Below are 17,073 nucleotides of genomic sequence, written 5' to 3'. Positions count from 1 at the left end.
GTTTAGCAAGTTTGAGGTTTCTGAGGTTTGGGCAAAACTTCAAAGAATTGTTCTGAGCACAAGAAAATATATTCGTTTTAACAAAGGCGGGAAATTTTCTTGTACAAATTTTAAGCAAATCAACCTTAGAATAAATTGTAGAGTGTGAAAGTTCGACAAGACAACTTTCTTTATACAAGTGATCACTAAACCCAATAAAAAGAGAACTCAATGACTTTTAGCTGAAGTGCGATTATAACAAAATCATGAAAATTATTCAGATAGGGATCTAAAAATAATAACACCGCCATGAATAAAGCAATTGAGGGCATATAATCACGAAGGAAGGTGTAAAATTTAATTTCTCCAAACGAATCGAACTTATGGTTCCATGACTCAATTTGCAGGTGGTGTTTTGAAAAGATTTTTATCATTGAAACTGCTGATGAGCCAGGGTTAATTTAGACAAATTTTGTCGGAAAAAAAACTATTTTTTGAATAAAAAATTAAAATTTGTCTGTGATTTCTTATTTTTTGCGCAAACACGTTAATCTTGGCGAACAAAGTGCTGATTTTCTGTTTAAAACTACAACAAAAATATGCGAAAAATATAAATTGTGATTTATATCGCAAAAACAATGAAATAATACATAAAATTAATTAAATCTTACTTTCAAGTTTATACTGTTTTGCTGATTGTGCGATACAGTCTGCCCCATAGCAAACGTGCTGTCCTATTTTCGAAAAGAGACAACTTTGAAGTCATTTTCATCCTTAAGACGAAAACGGTCATTTTAAAATGACTGACAAATGACCGTCAGTTATTCCGTATGCAGTGACAAGGTTATAAGGGGCCACGTATAGGATTACAAGAGTGACATGTGACCCCTAACCTCAAGCTCATTATCATGTTCTAAAATTTCTTGTCATTGGGCGGCACATTGTCTCGTAATCACGACGTCACAAAGCCTTTGTTTATGGTATTATTCTGAAAGTGTTAGAGTTTGTTTTCGGAACGATTTACAGCAACGATCGTTGAAAACAAAACAACAAACTATCACACCACCAAAACACTTATGCTATCAGGCTTTGCAAGTCGAGTGTTATCCGATGCGGCAATTTCTCTATGGCCTGTGATATCATAATAGGCGGTTTATGATATCAGAAAATATCATTTCGGCGAAAACTTCAGCTTAAAATTGAAAATGACGCAATCTTTACAGAAAAATATAGCAACAAATGAAAATAGATAGTCCAGCAGGGATGAAACGACGGGTAAGTTGTGTTAGTCTGCTTTTAAGTGGCTGCCTACTGATGACAGAGTATCGTATTAAGACAACAGTCGTACAAAGCATGCCGATAATAACTTTATTATTCGTCATCAAAGGGAAATTGTTACCATTTCAGGGGGAAATAAAAACTGCTTAAGTCGTCACAATTATGTCACAAAAGTCTTTGCCCTGGAAAGTTAAAAATGTGGTGACTTTTAGACGTTATACAATGTACATTCAACCAAAGGTTGCTAACTTGCTATAAGTTATATATTTCTGCGTTACCAACAACAACTATTTCACAAGTGCTTTGTCGGGTTACAATCGTTCGTTTGTGACGTTGCCTCACGTGCCCAACAATTTGGCGATCTGACACAAAAAGTTCATGAAAATATGAATCGTTAGCCGTCAGGACATACTGTATCTTTTGGTTATCAATTGTCTACCATGCAATGAAAACAAATGAACCTACTCCAAATTCCAATTAAAGTAGGTCACAGCGCAAGTACAATATTGATACTGTATAATATTTCGCAATAAATCTGCAAACCATATTCGTACTGCTACTTCATCGTAGCCGGATTTTACAACAAAATAAAAAATATTTGAATTGCTGTTTATGTGGCGTAAATTTCTATCATTATAATATAAACAAATTACTAATGAGCTATGGCGGCATTTTCAAGTCGAATGCTGAACTACAAAGCCCATTATGACATTCTATATTAAGCCAAATGCGCTGCTGCACATATGCATCTAAAAATCAATACTAAATAATATAAATATTCGAACTGTCTTTCAGTAACTTTCGACATTTGCCAAGTTTTTACATAAAGTACAACTTCTTAAATAAAGTACAACTTTTTCACATCATATATGGCCGTGACAACGCGTGCATATTCATCAACTGTAAGTAGAATCAAGTGCAACACAATAAGAGTTATGAAACCTTTTTCAAACAAAAAACATTAAACAAGTTTTACTCCAAACTGAGATAAGATACTAAAGAACAAACTAGTATACACCACGCAGGGTAACTTTCTTCATAACTTTTACTAACGTACAGCACAATTTTAAATACACCTTTCTTTACGTTCAACTCTAAGATATATTGCATTAAGCGCTTAATAAACTATTTCAAGCAACTTGGTACATTTGGAATTCCGCCGTCGAATCTATCACACTGTCTTACTTCAGTCGTCGCACCTGCTAGTGATCACCTGGCCGAAGTTAAGTCAAAAACTCGCAGTGCGAATTTCAATTTAAACCTATATAAAATTACAAAGATGACGGTCAGAAATACGAACCTGAACTATCGCCCAGGGGGCCCGCTCAAGTCCTAGTAAACTGAAACAGCGAAAATCGTATGACAGGTAGCAGTGCGACTGTGAAAATCAAAATTTTACCGAAAATCATCGTTTTTCACTAAAGAGCTTGTATCAAAATGAAGCCGGTTGATAAGTCGTCAGTTTCCTAGTCGATTATGACGAAAAAGTTCAAAGTGTTTCGTAAAATTAATAATTCATAGCAGGAGCTGCACCATTTCTTGTCCGTTATATTTTATCGAACCTGCCCTATAGCTTCTCTGCAAGCGCAAGTTCTGCAAAGTAGTTGTCTCCTGAAGCTATGAGCGGTTATCTAATGTAAGAAAGTTAAAAAAATATTTAAAAATCTAAAATTATTGCAGTATCTTGATGAAAAACATCGAAACTCAGCAAAACATGCTTAGGTTTATGAGATACAGCATATTTTCTATTTAATTCGTTTATAAACCAAACATAGGCTAAGCCGATTTATTGTCAGCATGTATCGACGTGCCGAGCTGTTTATTCTGCCGATGCGCAAGGTACTTCACGAAACGCACGAATCACTTTTAAACTGATCATAGCAACACATGCAATTCTGTCACAGGTTCACACTCAATAGCGCTGATGGCGGCCATTTTTCTTTTCTAAAATCAACGCTTAATAATTAAGTACTTTCGAACAAAAGCGTTTTTCGAGGCAGCTATTTTTGAAATGTTAAGTTTCCATATTTTACTTTATACATTATTTTAATTGTGCATGCATACCGACACAGTTCACTGGCCATATTAACTAACTTCAATTTACGTCATTTACTACTTTCGAGTGCAAAAAACGTAGCCCACATTAGCCTCATTGTCTAAACGATTCAGTGTTTAAAAAGTAACTTGTAAGAAAAACCTGTACTTTTAATCCAATTAAAAGTTAGAAGTTGTTTACTTTGATTATCTAAACGTTGTTTATAACATCTTTTTAACCAAAGCTAAAATGCATTTATTGCACTTCACCGAATTGAAACGTACCACAAATAAGACGCTTTCACGTAATTATTTGTATTAGATTTTTCAGGGTGACGACAAAAGGGCTTTCGCCGTTAATGGCGCAGTGTATTGATCGTAACTGATCGATGCGTTGTGGAATCGCTATCAAGAGATTCCGAAAGCATCATTTTTGTAACTTTGTGGCTGTTGGCTGCCGCTTGCACCGACGCCCTTTGATAACATTTAAAAAGCTGTCTGCACTTCAGCGTTTAGCTGGGATATTGCCGAAGCCAAGTTTCTGTTTATTCTTTATGTAAACAAATGCTGTCTCTATTCCAATGGGCTGTTTTTGTAAGCGTAGTATTTACTTTTGATAATATAGCCTGTTTGAACTAATTAACCTTTTGTCTTTCCTGGAAATGACCTGAAATCTTTATTGTCGCATAATTCAACAACGAACAAGACTATACCAACATGAAGTCTACCGCAAATACTCGAATTTGAAAATCCTATTTCAATTTGATGCCGTTCCAACATTTTCATTTGTGTTGATTTTATGCAGTTCTGTAGACAGGCGTAGAGTTCTCCAACACGTTGCTCGGAAGTCCCTAAATAAAATCGACCCTACAAAATTAGATAACCTTATAGTGGTCTTGATTAGCCGAAATCTCCCACGCCTAGCCCGACTAACTGTCCACTTTTAATTGGCGGAAGTAATTGTTCACAATTAGGCCACTGCATTTAACGTTGTAGTGACCGTCAGGTGATCTAATGGGCATTCACACAGTGGCTGGAAGTGAAAGTTTTTGAATGTAAAAACTTTCCTGAAATTGCGTTTATAAGGACGTGCATTCTCTACTTGATCGCCAATTACGTCACGGAGTTGGATCAATAGCCATCACAAAATTAAATTCGTGAGGCCCAAAGCTTGTTAGGAATAGTATTATTATTTTTAAAACTGTGACGGCGTTGTTCTCGTTGAAGCCTTGTTCAAGTTTTTAATTGTGGATAAACGTACCCGATATTTTCTAATATTACCGACCGGTTGATGTCTCTGAGTGTGTTAACTGGTTAGTTAAATTGTCAAAAGCCAACAGACAGCCATGTTGGTTAAATTGTTTTTCTGCAAAAATTTAACAAACGAATTAATAAAACAGACGCAATCAAAACCTACAAAAAATAAAACAAAACCGCCCCAAAGTTCACGTTTCACTTCAGATGGTTAAATCATTGAAAGCATTAGCGCCATCACGGATATCCGGGTCTGTTAGGCGTTAGCTATTTGACCAACAACTGGAGAGGCTCTTTGGATCAAGAACAGAATATTGTCATCATCGGAATAAGTTCAAAACTGCCAATTTAAACTAAAGCAGTGAGTTGTCGTATATTTTCCATACTATAGCAAAGAAACGTTTTGATCCTGTTTCAATATTTATGATTTGGTGTCTGTGTTGATCTTAGTCCGTTGGCAAAATTAACGCGGGTGTCCTGCCAAATTACTGTCCGGTCCATCAGACAACTGATCTGGCTCGGCCCAGACAGAGCTACGAACCTTGCAAAGGTTAAAGGAGGTCAATAACCAGTCAAAATTGCTTTGTTATTTTATTTTGGGAAGATATTAATAAAGAAATAATGTTGCAACGCAGACAAACAAGTAAAACGCAACCAAGAGCACATGAACGGATAGATCTAACTGAAACAAACACATCTGCAGCAGCGAATAGTCTGACATTGCTGCAGTGATAAGCGCAAATTTAAACCCGACATACGTTGTGAGTTGAGACAGAAATTAAGTTTACCGATTCAATGCTATACGTTGACGCCATTTATACAGTATTAAGAGGGAACTTTTTCATGCGCACCATTCTTTTCATTTTTGCCTGGGTTTCATAGGTGAGGGTATTTCTTGAATGTCAAGGCGTCCAGTGCAATAAAAATATCAATTACCAGGAATATTTCGATTAAATTTAACCTATAAAAATGTCACAGATATCATCAGCTGATGTTTCGTCATATTTTAATTGGATGTCTTTTTCCAACGGCTAACTCAGCAGTCGTTACCACGCAAAATTTCGCTCGTTGCCGAAAAAGATATTAATGTATTATCGCGGAGATTCTGATACTTAATGTGGAAGATAAAACCGAAACTATCAAAGATGATAATTTTATGAACGACTCGTGATTTTCGAAACAACCATTATCGAATATTGTCAACCGCAAACGAAATTGTCAGGCTGTATACTTTGTATAGTTACATGATGCAGTAAACTGCTTTGCGAGTTTGCAATGTAACGATACAAGCTAAAATACAGTCCAAGAGGGGTTACACGATTTGCCCATCATTCGATCGACGGGAAAAGTTTTATATAATCCGCCGAATAATTTTATCTAGACACATTTAACAACACTAGTGATAAGGCTTTTTAATCCGCAAGAGTGTCTGCTGATTTTAGGAAAAAGTCGTGAAAAAACATAAGCACATTGATAAACACACACAGTCACTCTCTCAAACATACACAGTAGCGATTTGAAAATTACCAAATGAAAGATTTGATTCGAAGCAAGATTTTACAAAAAAAGAAAAAGCAAAAATGTGCTAGATGAAATTAAAAGGCATAAAATATTGAAAAGCAAAAGGCAAACGAATTAAAGGGTAATAGAAGATAAAAGGGAAAGGCGAAACCCGCATCAGAACGTTGTTAGAAAGTTCACACTATAAGGAAATAAATTTAGCTGTCCACGACAAGGTATACAAATTACCAGCCGCCGCGTGGATTACATCTTTCACAAACCTGTGACACAATAAACTCGGACTTATATTCCTTAAATGCGGGCGAGAAGCAAAGACTACAGCACCATCTTCTTTATAAAACCTCAGAGCAATCCGGGTAAGTAAACCTCCGTCAAGTTACAAAGGTTGGACTTCTCCACTTTGGATGTTGAAATTCCTCCGGTAGCGTTGGCTGTATGACTGGAAGACTCCGCAGTGGTCAGGGTAGGAGTTCAGAAGGAAGGATCCGTGACAGTCGGAGTTAGAAATATCTTCCGTTAAACCAAGGATGCCTAAGAAGCTCACTGGCGTAAGGCCGCTTGTCTTTGTCGACGAAAATAACGTTGAGAAACTCCTGCAAGTGATATTTTAATTCAGTCAAAGGGGTTTCACACAGCAATAAAATTGGTCTGGTCTGATTTAGCCTGAAAAAGTTTGTGGTCATCATAAGCTACCCAAATGCTACTGTATCATGGTGGTATTATAACTTCCTGACATAAGAAAGCATATTTCCAAAGAAATGAAACAACCTTTGCGAAAGTAAGATTATTAAATTGACAGTGATACGAACCCTAGCTGTTTGTGATACATTAGGAGGAACTTGCGGATTCGTTGGTTGAGTGACGATTTTAAAAAGCGCGGCCATCGCTTCGAACTGATACCATGGCGGTCTGGTGGTGAGCATTTCAACGACAGTGCAAGCTAGACTCCTGCGAATGGACGAAAAGTAAAATATCATCTTATCGTAAAAGGAAAGACAACTTTTGAGAAGGTGAGTAACACGAATTAAAAAATTAGAGCCAGAACGGCGGCAAAACCTTTAATTAGAGACGCTTCCAGTTCTAACTGAAACAATATATAAAAAACATTATAATGTTAAAATGGGCACCGCAATTATTATGCTACTGCAGCAGAATAGTCGTGATTAGTACGAAGCACTTATTACAATGTATGGAATAAACAATCGCCTAGGTAGGAAGCTACGATGACAAGATTAATCCGGAGGAATCAATTAATAAATTACAATTACATTCATCGCTACATATAACTGCGATACTATAGCATAATAATATGTCGGAAGAAGGCAGGAAACGCACCAGATATCTGCTCGTCGACCATAGCCTCTGCCTTCTATCACCTCGGGACTCATCCAATACGGTGTCCCTGGAAATAAGTTAAAGAATTTAAGACATGCACGTTTTTGCCTTCAATATTTTCATTTCTGGTTAGTCCACTGTCAGCTTTCTATCTTAATCTCACCAACGACAGTCTGTCCCGATGACATCACAATTGTTTGCAGCCGTTTTGCAGCACCAAAGTCACCTGGATAATACGCAATCTACTTTTAGAAAGCCATGAAAATACTGACAACACAACATAGACCAAGCAACAAAAAACTTAAGCTAATGCGAGTGATTGTGGCCTCCAATAGCACAACATACAATACAGTAAAGCACATACGAGTATAACATAACACATGAAGCACTCGAACGTCGAGTTAAAATATGGGGATTTATTTAGGGTACATACAGGTGCTTCAAATGCCTCTCATTTGGCGAGTAGGCTTACCTAGTTTGACGTTTCCCGACGAATCTCGCAGAACGTTGGCACCCTTTATGTCCCTGTGCACGATGTGGTATTCATGGATATATACCAGGCCTTCTAGGATCTGGCGCGCGTATTTACACGTTACTTGTTCCGTAATTGCACCATAAGCCTTGATCTCGTCCTTTACAGAACCCTACACAAGAAAATATCCAATGCTAAATTTGTGACATAGCTCACTTTTTAGACTTGGTATAACATGGTGATGCATCATATAATAAGCTGACATTTTATATCTTTAACGCTTGCGGTTTAGGCGGCAGGACAATCCAACTAGAAGAACGCAAGAAGATAAGAAAATACAGAAAAAATTTCTATTTAAGAGTTTAGTTACCCCCGCCATAAATTCCATGAAGATTGACAAGGTGTCGGTGTCTTCGGAACATCCATAATATTGAACAATGCGTTCGTGCTTTAAGGTCCGCAATAACTCAATCTCGGTCTCCAGTGCTTTGATTTCCTTTGCATTAAGATAAATATTACGTGGGAAGTTAAACAATAGCAGCGTATTAGTGCCAGGATGTATGGAAATTGTAAAGGTCGTCTAGTGAATATTATGTGGTTTCTGCAAATGTCAACCGGGTTGTTGCACAAAACGATGTAACTTAAGGCGAGTAACAAATGTTTCCCTCTGAAGTAGTCTTGATATTTCGTTTACATTTGACAAGTGAATGTTGAACCTTATTTTGTTAAAAGGCCAAGTACGAAATACAAGAATCTTGGAAGCAGTTATAAGTTATAACCAGTGATGCTGGCAAACGACTTAGAAAATAAACTAATATCAACCAATAAAGTCTTAACTAGCAACATACCTTTGATGCATCTTGATGTTCGGAGTGAATTTCAACCTGTTTTACGGCAAGTTCTCGTCCGGTGTCAGCATCATATGCGAGATAAACTTTACCGAACGCCCCGTGGCCCAAAACTTTACCCTTTCTCCAGTTGGTGGGGGCTTTGGGGACTGCATAACATGCAATCATAAGAATTTACGGTTATCAGTGGTTGTTAACCTCGCTGATAGTACGTTATGATGAAGATTATTTAAAATTGTTGAAGAAAGCAAAACTAGTTCCACCAAGACAAGCATAAAATGATAAAATTTTCCTGGAATATGTTACATTTGATGTATGCTGATAGTAATTGGTTGGCAGTGCTGGTATCCATGGGATTAGCATCTCCAGCACTTCTTCTGTGTTGGATGACTGGCTGGGCAGAACCACTAGGACCAGATGCTAAGGAATCACAAAACATTGAAAACGCTTTCAACAGCAAAGACGAAGAGCACGTTTTAAAACATACTTTTATGGTTGCAAAAAGCAAAACAAAAAGCTTAATCAAACTGTAATGTCCATCTATTATCAATTTGTTGGTCCATCCAGACAACCAATGTATAGTTGGTAAATTATTATTTAAGCATACAAAGTGAAGGTATGTAACAAACGCATGTCAAAAATACTTGTAAACAAATATTATGGGTACACGCCAATTTAACTTCGATCAACCTAATCCAAGTAATGTTTGTTAATTGTACTTTATTTAACTGAGATTAGTGAAATAGCTGATTACCAAATATCATATACCACATAATTATCATTATCAAACTATTATGTGAGGTTAAACACATGCTACAGAGTTTTTGATCTCAAACAAATACTTTCATCACTCACTGCTGAATGAGGTGGAATTTCCCACGTGGTTGTGTAAATCTTCAAGATCAAGACCACTGCTACAGCTGCTGCAATTTGACGACCTTCAAATATTTAAACTAATCAGTATGAATAATTCCAATAATGATAATTAATTAAATCAACACTTGTCAACTCAGTGCACAAAGAAGATCCAGAATATTCCTGCGTTTTTATAAATGTGCCAAGATTATAGGGTGTACGCACAGGTGTTTTGAAAGTTTTATCGAAATTTGTGTGGTTATTCAGTGATTAAATGGCTCAAAGAATTTTATTGTCGTAGTAAGGCATACGCCACTGGCTTCTCCAAACACAGAGTATTACAGACTCTTCGAGATGCAAAGAAATCAACAAATCTGCTTTGGCCACATGGGTCTTGTGAAATCACTGCTTGCAAGCATACTATAATTGAGTATAGTTCCACAAAAACTTTAAGATTAGCTTTTTCCATGAGAGTGAATGATTGACATTTACAGTATTAGTATTCACAGTATGCTATGATTGGGTTGCAAAAGTTGTTGGACTAACACAAAATTTAGAGTGTTGTATTGATATCATTTCAAAAGAGGTTGACAAGCACTGGAAAAAGTTCATTATGAAGAGGTTCATTTCTAAAAGTTACCTTTTATCTTATTAAGATTACACATTAATACTGGGCAAGGACATTAACTTCAAGCACAAATATCGTTCCCACTAGCAATTAAACTTGTTTGAACAAGTAAGTGCTTTGCTAAGACATTACTTGGCTGTTAAGAATGTGTGTATACTATGTTTGTTTAGACCAGGGGTGGGCAACATACGGCCTGCGGGCCGGACCCGGCCCGCGACGGGATTTTGAGCGGCCCGCAGACAGTTCAGCAGTTCAGTTTAGCAGTTCAGTTTTGAATTCAGCAGCTATTGAAGTACATTATTTGTTAATAAATTCATTAAATACTGTTTTTGGTCTCTATGCTTAAAACTTAAAGTTTACATTAAATACGATTTATTCCTTGCATAGGTGGATAAATACACGATTAATGTATCGATTCAGGAATCCGGCCCGCCAAGTAGTTTATTTTCTCATATCAGGCCCGCCGACCAAAAAAGTTGCCCGCCCCTGGTTTAGACATTCCAAATTTCAACAAGTTTCATTTAAATTAAGAATATCAGTAAACTCACCAAACACATCTCACCAACACACAACATGAGCACAATAAATTAGCATAAGTGTAACACACAATTATACTTATGCAAACCTGCAATTACAGTCATTAACTAGAATTTAATTTAAAATTGTATAATATTATAAAGTCCATAACTGATCGTTACTAAATTGTTAGGTTCAAGAAGTAGTTCAATGGTGCTTGGGATTACCACACAATATTTAAGAGTTGTGTGACAGGTTTTGCTATAACAAGTTAATTCAAGAGAATGCTGTTTATGTCTACAAACCGCCACTGGAGTTCGGTGAGTCACTTACATGTTATTTGCAGAAGAAAAATGAGCATTAATCGGCGAAAATCGAGCGCTTTGTATTGATGGTCGTATGCGAGGAAATGTTCTTGAATCTGCAGTTCAATGAGACAATCATCAGTTCAATGAGACAATCCATACTGAGCATCAAGACATTTTCAACTAAAAGGTTCACGTACTTGCTAACTTTCTTTCTTCTGCGGAAAGGCTATGAGCATGTAGCCTTCTTGGGTATGTGCCCCCTTTAGTGGGTTCCGATGTGTCCATTTCCTCATCGGGATATGCTTGTCCTTTTAACCCACAATGCCAGGGATCGCTACAAATAAACCATTCCATACGTGAATAGGAAATCATGAATGGGGATAAGACAAAAATCATAAATTCAGGATGAGTGGTACAGATAAACTGATCGAAACTAAACAATTGTAAAGAAGTGTGATCAAAATAAATAACCAACTTACGACCCAATCTGGGGGCTTGATAAACTGCTGTCTAATGATGTGGAGCTACTGTAAGCGATAGAGGGGCTAAACATATTCTGCAAACATAACAAGTATAAGTAACATTTACATGCAAATACATAGAAGTGTGCTTGTTCAAGAGAGTATATTTTTGTGCCATGATGAGCTTATACATTAACAGTACTTATACATAACAACTAATCTGTACTTACAGAATTGTCAGGAATAAATTCTCCTTCACTGTTTAATGAAGTTCTTGATCCCCGATGACGCTGAATCTCCTTTTCATCCACTGTCCCTGGAGGAGGGGAATATCTCTTTGGATGATCACCAGACCTCCTCTGCATTGAACAAATGGTTCAATCAATGCTGGATTTTCCATGGTTTAAAAAATAAACTGCTATTCAAACTACCAGGGTAGCAGAAAACTGTGGTTAAGTCAGGCTGGATAACTCTACTAACCAGCTTCAACAACTACAAGCAGCAAATATGATATACAAATAAGCCAGAAAGCAAGTACATGAAACTAGAGTAAGTGACAACAATAAATGTAACAAGTTAAAAAGTTATGGATCTCTTTAAACAAATCAAACCTGAGATGGTGACCTAACAGGAGGTAGCTGTGGTTCAGCAAATGGCGAGGAATGTTTTGCTTCATATGATGTAGGAGTGGAAGATGAATGGCCTCTTGTTGGTTGCGTATTCCAAGGATTGCTGTCAGGTCCAGGGCCCTGAAATTTACCCATGAGGATTAATAGATTTTTGTCTTTGTATTAACGATCACATTTAATTAACAACAAATTCAGGAACAAATATTGGCCTAAAGCTTAAAATTGAACATCACGTCATAAATCATTTCTCACAATATGTTCAGTTACGATGCAACTCATATTATGTTAAAGTGAAACAAGTGCTTTAGTGCCTGAAGCATTTTCCAAACACTAACACGCAAACAGATCACGTTTGACTGCACTTGCCCAATTGTTGTATGATAGTTTCTCAATTTACAAATAAGAAACAAAAACTCCCACACAAAATATTCATCGTACCTGGTCAACAAGTGTTATCTTTAAATTTTTCAGATGCAAACTTTGATCCATTAATTCAATAACCTGGTCCAAATTTGTTTGATTTTGTAAAGGGATTTTTAACTGTAAAATAAAAAAGGTAAATGGAAATATTTCAAAGGGGACCCATTTTTCACAGAAAGCAATTTAAAATGTTTTTTTTTTTAAATTTTGTGACAAAATTCCAGAAAACACCTTACAAATCTTAACATCATCGGCCACCAACCTCGTTATTGCCACCAGTTGAAAAGAGCATGACCAGTGGTTTGCCGTAAATCTTTTTTATGACTGACAAAAGACTGTCAAAGGTTAATGGACGACGTAATTGCACAACTCGACGCTCCCCCTGAAATTCGAACTTGACACGAATTTCCTGTAAAATCAAAGCACCTTTGACACATAAAATACAAAATCGTTATAAATCGACACTATATTAGCAACACATTGCTAATAATTAATTGAACATTTGTGTGTCGAATCAAAAATGTCAATTTGGTTTGATTCTCATGTTACTTAGGCATATACAGTAAAATCTGCTTAATACGAGCACGGATAATATGACCACCCACTTTATATGACCATTTTGGTACGATCCTGAATTTTACCAAATAAAATTCTCGGTTAACTATGACAAGTCTTCGAATAATGTGACCACTTTTTCCATCTCTTCAATTTTTTCTTTCAATTTCTCGTGTCATTTATGCTACATTACAGTACAATTGTACAGTACAGCCACATGTATTCTTAGTTCAGCTACTGACATTAACTTAAACGTTGCTGTTTATTGTTAATGAAATAAAAGATAAATTCAATGTTTTTTTGTCACTTTATGCCTAACTGCATAGATCCTGATATGGTTAAACAGCAGAGTAGCAGCTTCAGTTATTGTGACCATTCGAATATTAAACCAAAATGGTCTTTTCCAAGGTGGCCGTAATATACAGAGTCTACTGTAGTTAAAATAGCAAATTACTAAAAATACCATTATATATTTGTTATTATATATCCAGCAAAATCTTACATGTCTCTGCCTTGGTTGGATAACTTCATCTTGCAAAGCAGACAAGTCATGGAAGATTGAACTCAAAGGATCCTCCATTGGGTTCATCTTGATTGAACTTAGTTGTTTGATGTTGTTTTCTACTTTACATAGATATAATACTATATATCGCGGGTCAATGAAATACAACGGAAATCAGGACAAAATGTAAAGGCATCATAACCATAAAGCAGCTACGATGCGTTGAAGTTGATTTATCACACTACACAGCAGTCTTCATATTCAGATGGACAGAAGTCACCAAAGCAAATGGCCACATGCAAATATACTGATGTGCTAAGCAAACCTATGCTGTAAGTAAATAAAAATCACCGGTTATTAAAATTCATGTAACAATATAGTGTTTCGTATACGAAGCTAAACATTTTCTTCAATACCATAGCTTGTTGATGAAGTGCACTATAGACATAACTTTAAGAACAAAATTTAACACATAGGCAAAACCTTGGACAAAACATTACTGTTGGTAATGCTTTCAATACAAATAATGCTTTTACAAAACATATCGAAAATCTATAATATGAGGATTACCAGTCTTAATAACAAAAACTCAAGGCACTTGAAATGCAAAACATTACGAAATGTCTTCCCAAGTAACAAAACAATAAATATTGAAAGTAAATCATTTTTGAAGGCACAACATGTGAGTTATGCCTATTTCATGACTGACAGAAACTTAGAGGTTAAATTTCTCAGAAGTACAAGTAAATGATAAAAATCCTAGTTACTGTAAAGGTTATGATAAAAACGGGCACAACAAAAACCTATTTTAAAATTATTTAGAAAACCTATTATATATAAACCCATTGTAACACTACACAAAAAAGTCTACATGGCACAACATGTTATGAGTCATGTCAAGATTATTAAGGTAATGCAAGCTGCATTAACAGCCGGCTAGACAAACCACACATTTAAAAACAGACTTGGCCTGTAGAATCTAAAGTTTATGTTGTATCACATTCACATGTCATGCAATGGTTTATTACGTAGATAACCAGGAAATAGAATTTGATGTGAAAAAAAACAAAAAACAGATATGTTTGTAGAAATTATTTAATTAAAGCATCATAAAATATGTAGTATGTCGTAATTTGTTAAAAACACACATTGTACCCAAAATTACAGAAATCATTGGCAATAAAAACTTCACTTGAGTTAAATACAATTTTTCATAAATATATATATTATTATATTAGCATGAAAACATCATCGTGCATAGATATAATATATAACATGGATGTTTTACACTAAGTCACAGCTACAGCGTAAGTTTACAGTATAGACTATGTCTTTCAATGAAATTTGTTTTGAATTTAAGTAAGTAACCAATTATATATCCTACATATATAATTTAAGCCAAATATAAAGAATGTACCGTATGTACGAATAGTTTGAAACAAGTATTGGAAATAGTTTAGATTGAATGCTTCAATGAAAAATGTTATATTAAAATTGGTTGACTAAGTAAAAACATACCATTTTGATTTGAAGTACCCAAAGAAATTATAAGGTCAAATAAACCGAAAATATTTGGACAAAACGCTACCACTCACTAACCTGTTTGTAGTTATCATCTGGATCTAAAATAATTACATGTTTTGGAATGATTTATGACGTACACAAAACATGAACTGACTAGAAACTCAAGGTGCTTTAATGTGTTTGGGTACATGCAAGTAACAAAATATATTATGAATAGTGAAAAATAGGCTATTGCACTCACTGAGAAGAACTGAGCATTTCATAACTTAAAATGGAGTTGAAGGTAAAATTTGTAAAATAGTGAACTAAATTCGTGCTGTGCTTAACATCTGAGCTTTTATAAAAACAACAGAACAGTGGAACTGGCTTATTTCATAAAAAAGTGATAAAGTACTCAATGTTAGGCATATACAACTGAGACATGTTGCACTACTGAACACTTTAATTGAATGTCTTAGTACAGTGCCAGCTTCCTTTACAATTGTTTTCTGTAGATATTGTTATTGTAGATCGATATCCCACATCAGTTAGTCATTTCTCATAATATCCTGTTGCCTGTACCAGCAAACAAAAAAGCAGCCAAACCAAAAAGATTAACAATTCCCATGATAGAGAAAACTATAACCCAATTATGCCAGGTGTTAAGAATGCAACCGGTCACATAAACACCCAGGAATCCCTGTAAAGCCCCAAATGCATTCATTAAACCAAATACGGAACCTGCGCATGTGGGAGCGATGTCTTGTGGATTCACAAGCACTCCACTGTTATGGAAGGTTTGAAATGACACTGCAGCAGCCGAACAAATTACTGCACTTGAAAAATTAGGACAAAATGGCAAAAGAAACCCAAACAGTCCACTTCCTAAAAGAGCTATAACCTCCATGATTTTTCTTGTATGCCCGATACTCCAGTTTGAATTTATAAGCTTCTCGCTAATCCATCCGGAGAGAACACAAGTGGGAACTGATAATAACCATGGCACTGTGTTGTAGACCCAGCCTTTTTCGTTAGGATAATTGTCATGGAAATACGTAGGTAGCCATGAAAGAAAAATATAGAAACAATTGTTCATACACACATGCGCAAAAATTATCGACCATACTTGTCGCTTTGAAAATATTCTTTTCCACGGAATATTTTCTGCAGTGTTGTGAGTTGACGGTTGTATGATGTTATCCATTGCGATTACTTTTGTCCTCGTTTTATGCAGCAATGAAATGAGAAAATATGTGCAAATTATTGCCGTAACACCTATAACGTAAAACACGTCGTCCCATTTATGATTTTCCAAGATTACTGAGCCTATTCCACCACATGCTAATGTTCCAAAATTTGCGGCAGACAAGATTATTCCACTTGGAAAAGAACGTTCAGTCTCAGGGATTTTTCTGCCTAGCAAGCTCATCATAGATGGGTAATGAACGCCTTGACTGACACCGAGTAATACGCGCACAATGGTGAGCAGTGCAAGAGCGCTCACAAAATTCACTTGACAGCGAGCAATGAATGGTGTCATTATTGTTAACAGTCCCCAAATGATGACTGATACACAAAGTACTTTATCACCGCCAACTTTGTCTGCGATCCAGCCACCAAGTACTTGGGTTGTTAAATAACCCCAGAAAAATGAGCCCATCGCAGCTCCAAGATCTGCTTTATTCCAGTTGAATTCCTTTGATATCGATGTTGCACAGACTGACATTGCAACTCTAGCAGCAAACAGGACAGCTGTGAGAACAAAAAGACAGATAGTCCATAGTTTGCGTTCATATTCTGACCAATGCTTCCCATCATTGTTCTTTAGAACAGAGTAGTGAAATTTGTTTGAAAATCGCTTTTCCAACAAATTCATGCCTGTAGCAAATGTACTTCACTCAGCGATGTGAAAATTAATTGCCTACCGATGGAAATGCCTGACATGTGTGTGCATGTGATCTACACATTTCTATGA

General features: G+C 36.1%; 1 protein-coding gene, 1 non-coding gene and 1 pseudogene across 2 annotated transcripts; 1 reads left to right on the top strand and 2 right to left on the bottom strand.

The window, feature by feature from the left end:
• The first annotated feature begins 3,630 nt into the window (after positions 1–3,630).
• On the top strand, positions 3,631–3,768 carry LOC143469905 (U11 spliceosomal RNA). Its single transcript, XR_013119236.1, has one exon. It is a non-coding gene; the product is annotated as a U11 spliceosomal RNA (small nuclear RNA).
• A 1,355-nt stretch (positions 3,769–5,123) lies between these two features.
• On the bottom strand, positions 5,124–13,921 carry LOC143469660 (mitogen-activated protein kinase kinase kinase 2-like). The gene is made up of 17 exons (XM_076967423.1): positions 13,596–13,921; positions 12,801–12,947; positions 12,557–12,658; positions 12,101–12,238; positions 11,720–11,848; positions 11,508–11,584; positions 11,226–11,362; positions 11,054–11,141; positions 9,577–9,659; positions 9,028–9,141; positions 8,722–8,870; positions 8,244–8,369; positions 7,874–8,045; positions 7,565–7,627; positions 7,402–7,468; positions 6,876–7,014; positions 5,124–6,659 (listed from the first exon to the last, which is right to left on the bottom strand). The coding sequence occupies exons 1-17, from the start codon at positions 13,680–13,682 to the stop codon at positions 6,567–6,569; spliced, it is 1,911 nt and encodes a 636-aa protein (XP_076823538.1). The 5' UTR covers positions 13,683–13,921; the 3' UTR covers positions 5,124–6,566.
• Positions 13,922–13,925: 4 nt separating this feature from the next.
• On the bottom strand, positions 13,926–16,975 carry LOC143469661 (voltage-gated purine nucleotide uniporter SLC17A9 pseudogene; annotated as a pseudogene).
• Positions 16,976–17,073: the final 98 nt, after the last annotated feature.

Source organism: Clavelina lepadiformis, chromosome 8 (assembly GCF_947623445.1).
Source record: "Clavelina lepadiformis chromosome 8, kaClaLepa1.1, whole genome shotgun sequence".
Taxonomy (NCBI): domain Eukaryota; kingdom Metazoa; phylum Chordata; class Ascidiacea; order Aplousobranchia; family Clavelinidae; genus Clavelina; species Clavelina lepadiformis.
The sequence above is the reverse complement of the archived record's forward strand: the minus strand, read 5'-3'. Positions and strand labels throughout refer to the sequence as shown.

Coding starts and splice junctions, on each gene's coding strand:
- LOC143469660 (XM_076967423.1), bottom strand. CDS start 13,682: ATGAACCCAATGGAGGATCCTTTGAGTTCAATCTTCCATGACTTGTCT. Junction 8,370..8,721: donor AACATCAAGATGCATCAAAG/GTATGTTGCTAG, acceptor CTTAATGCAAAG/GAAATCAAAGCACTGGAGAC. Junction 8,046..8,243: donor TCATGGAATTTATGGCGGGG/GTAACTAAACTC, acceptor TTTCTTGTGTAG/GGTTCTGTAAAGGACGAGAT.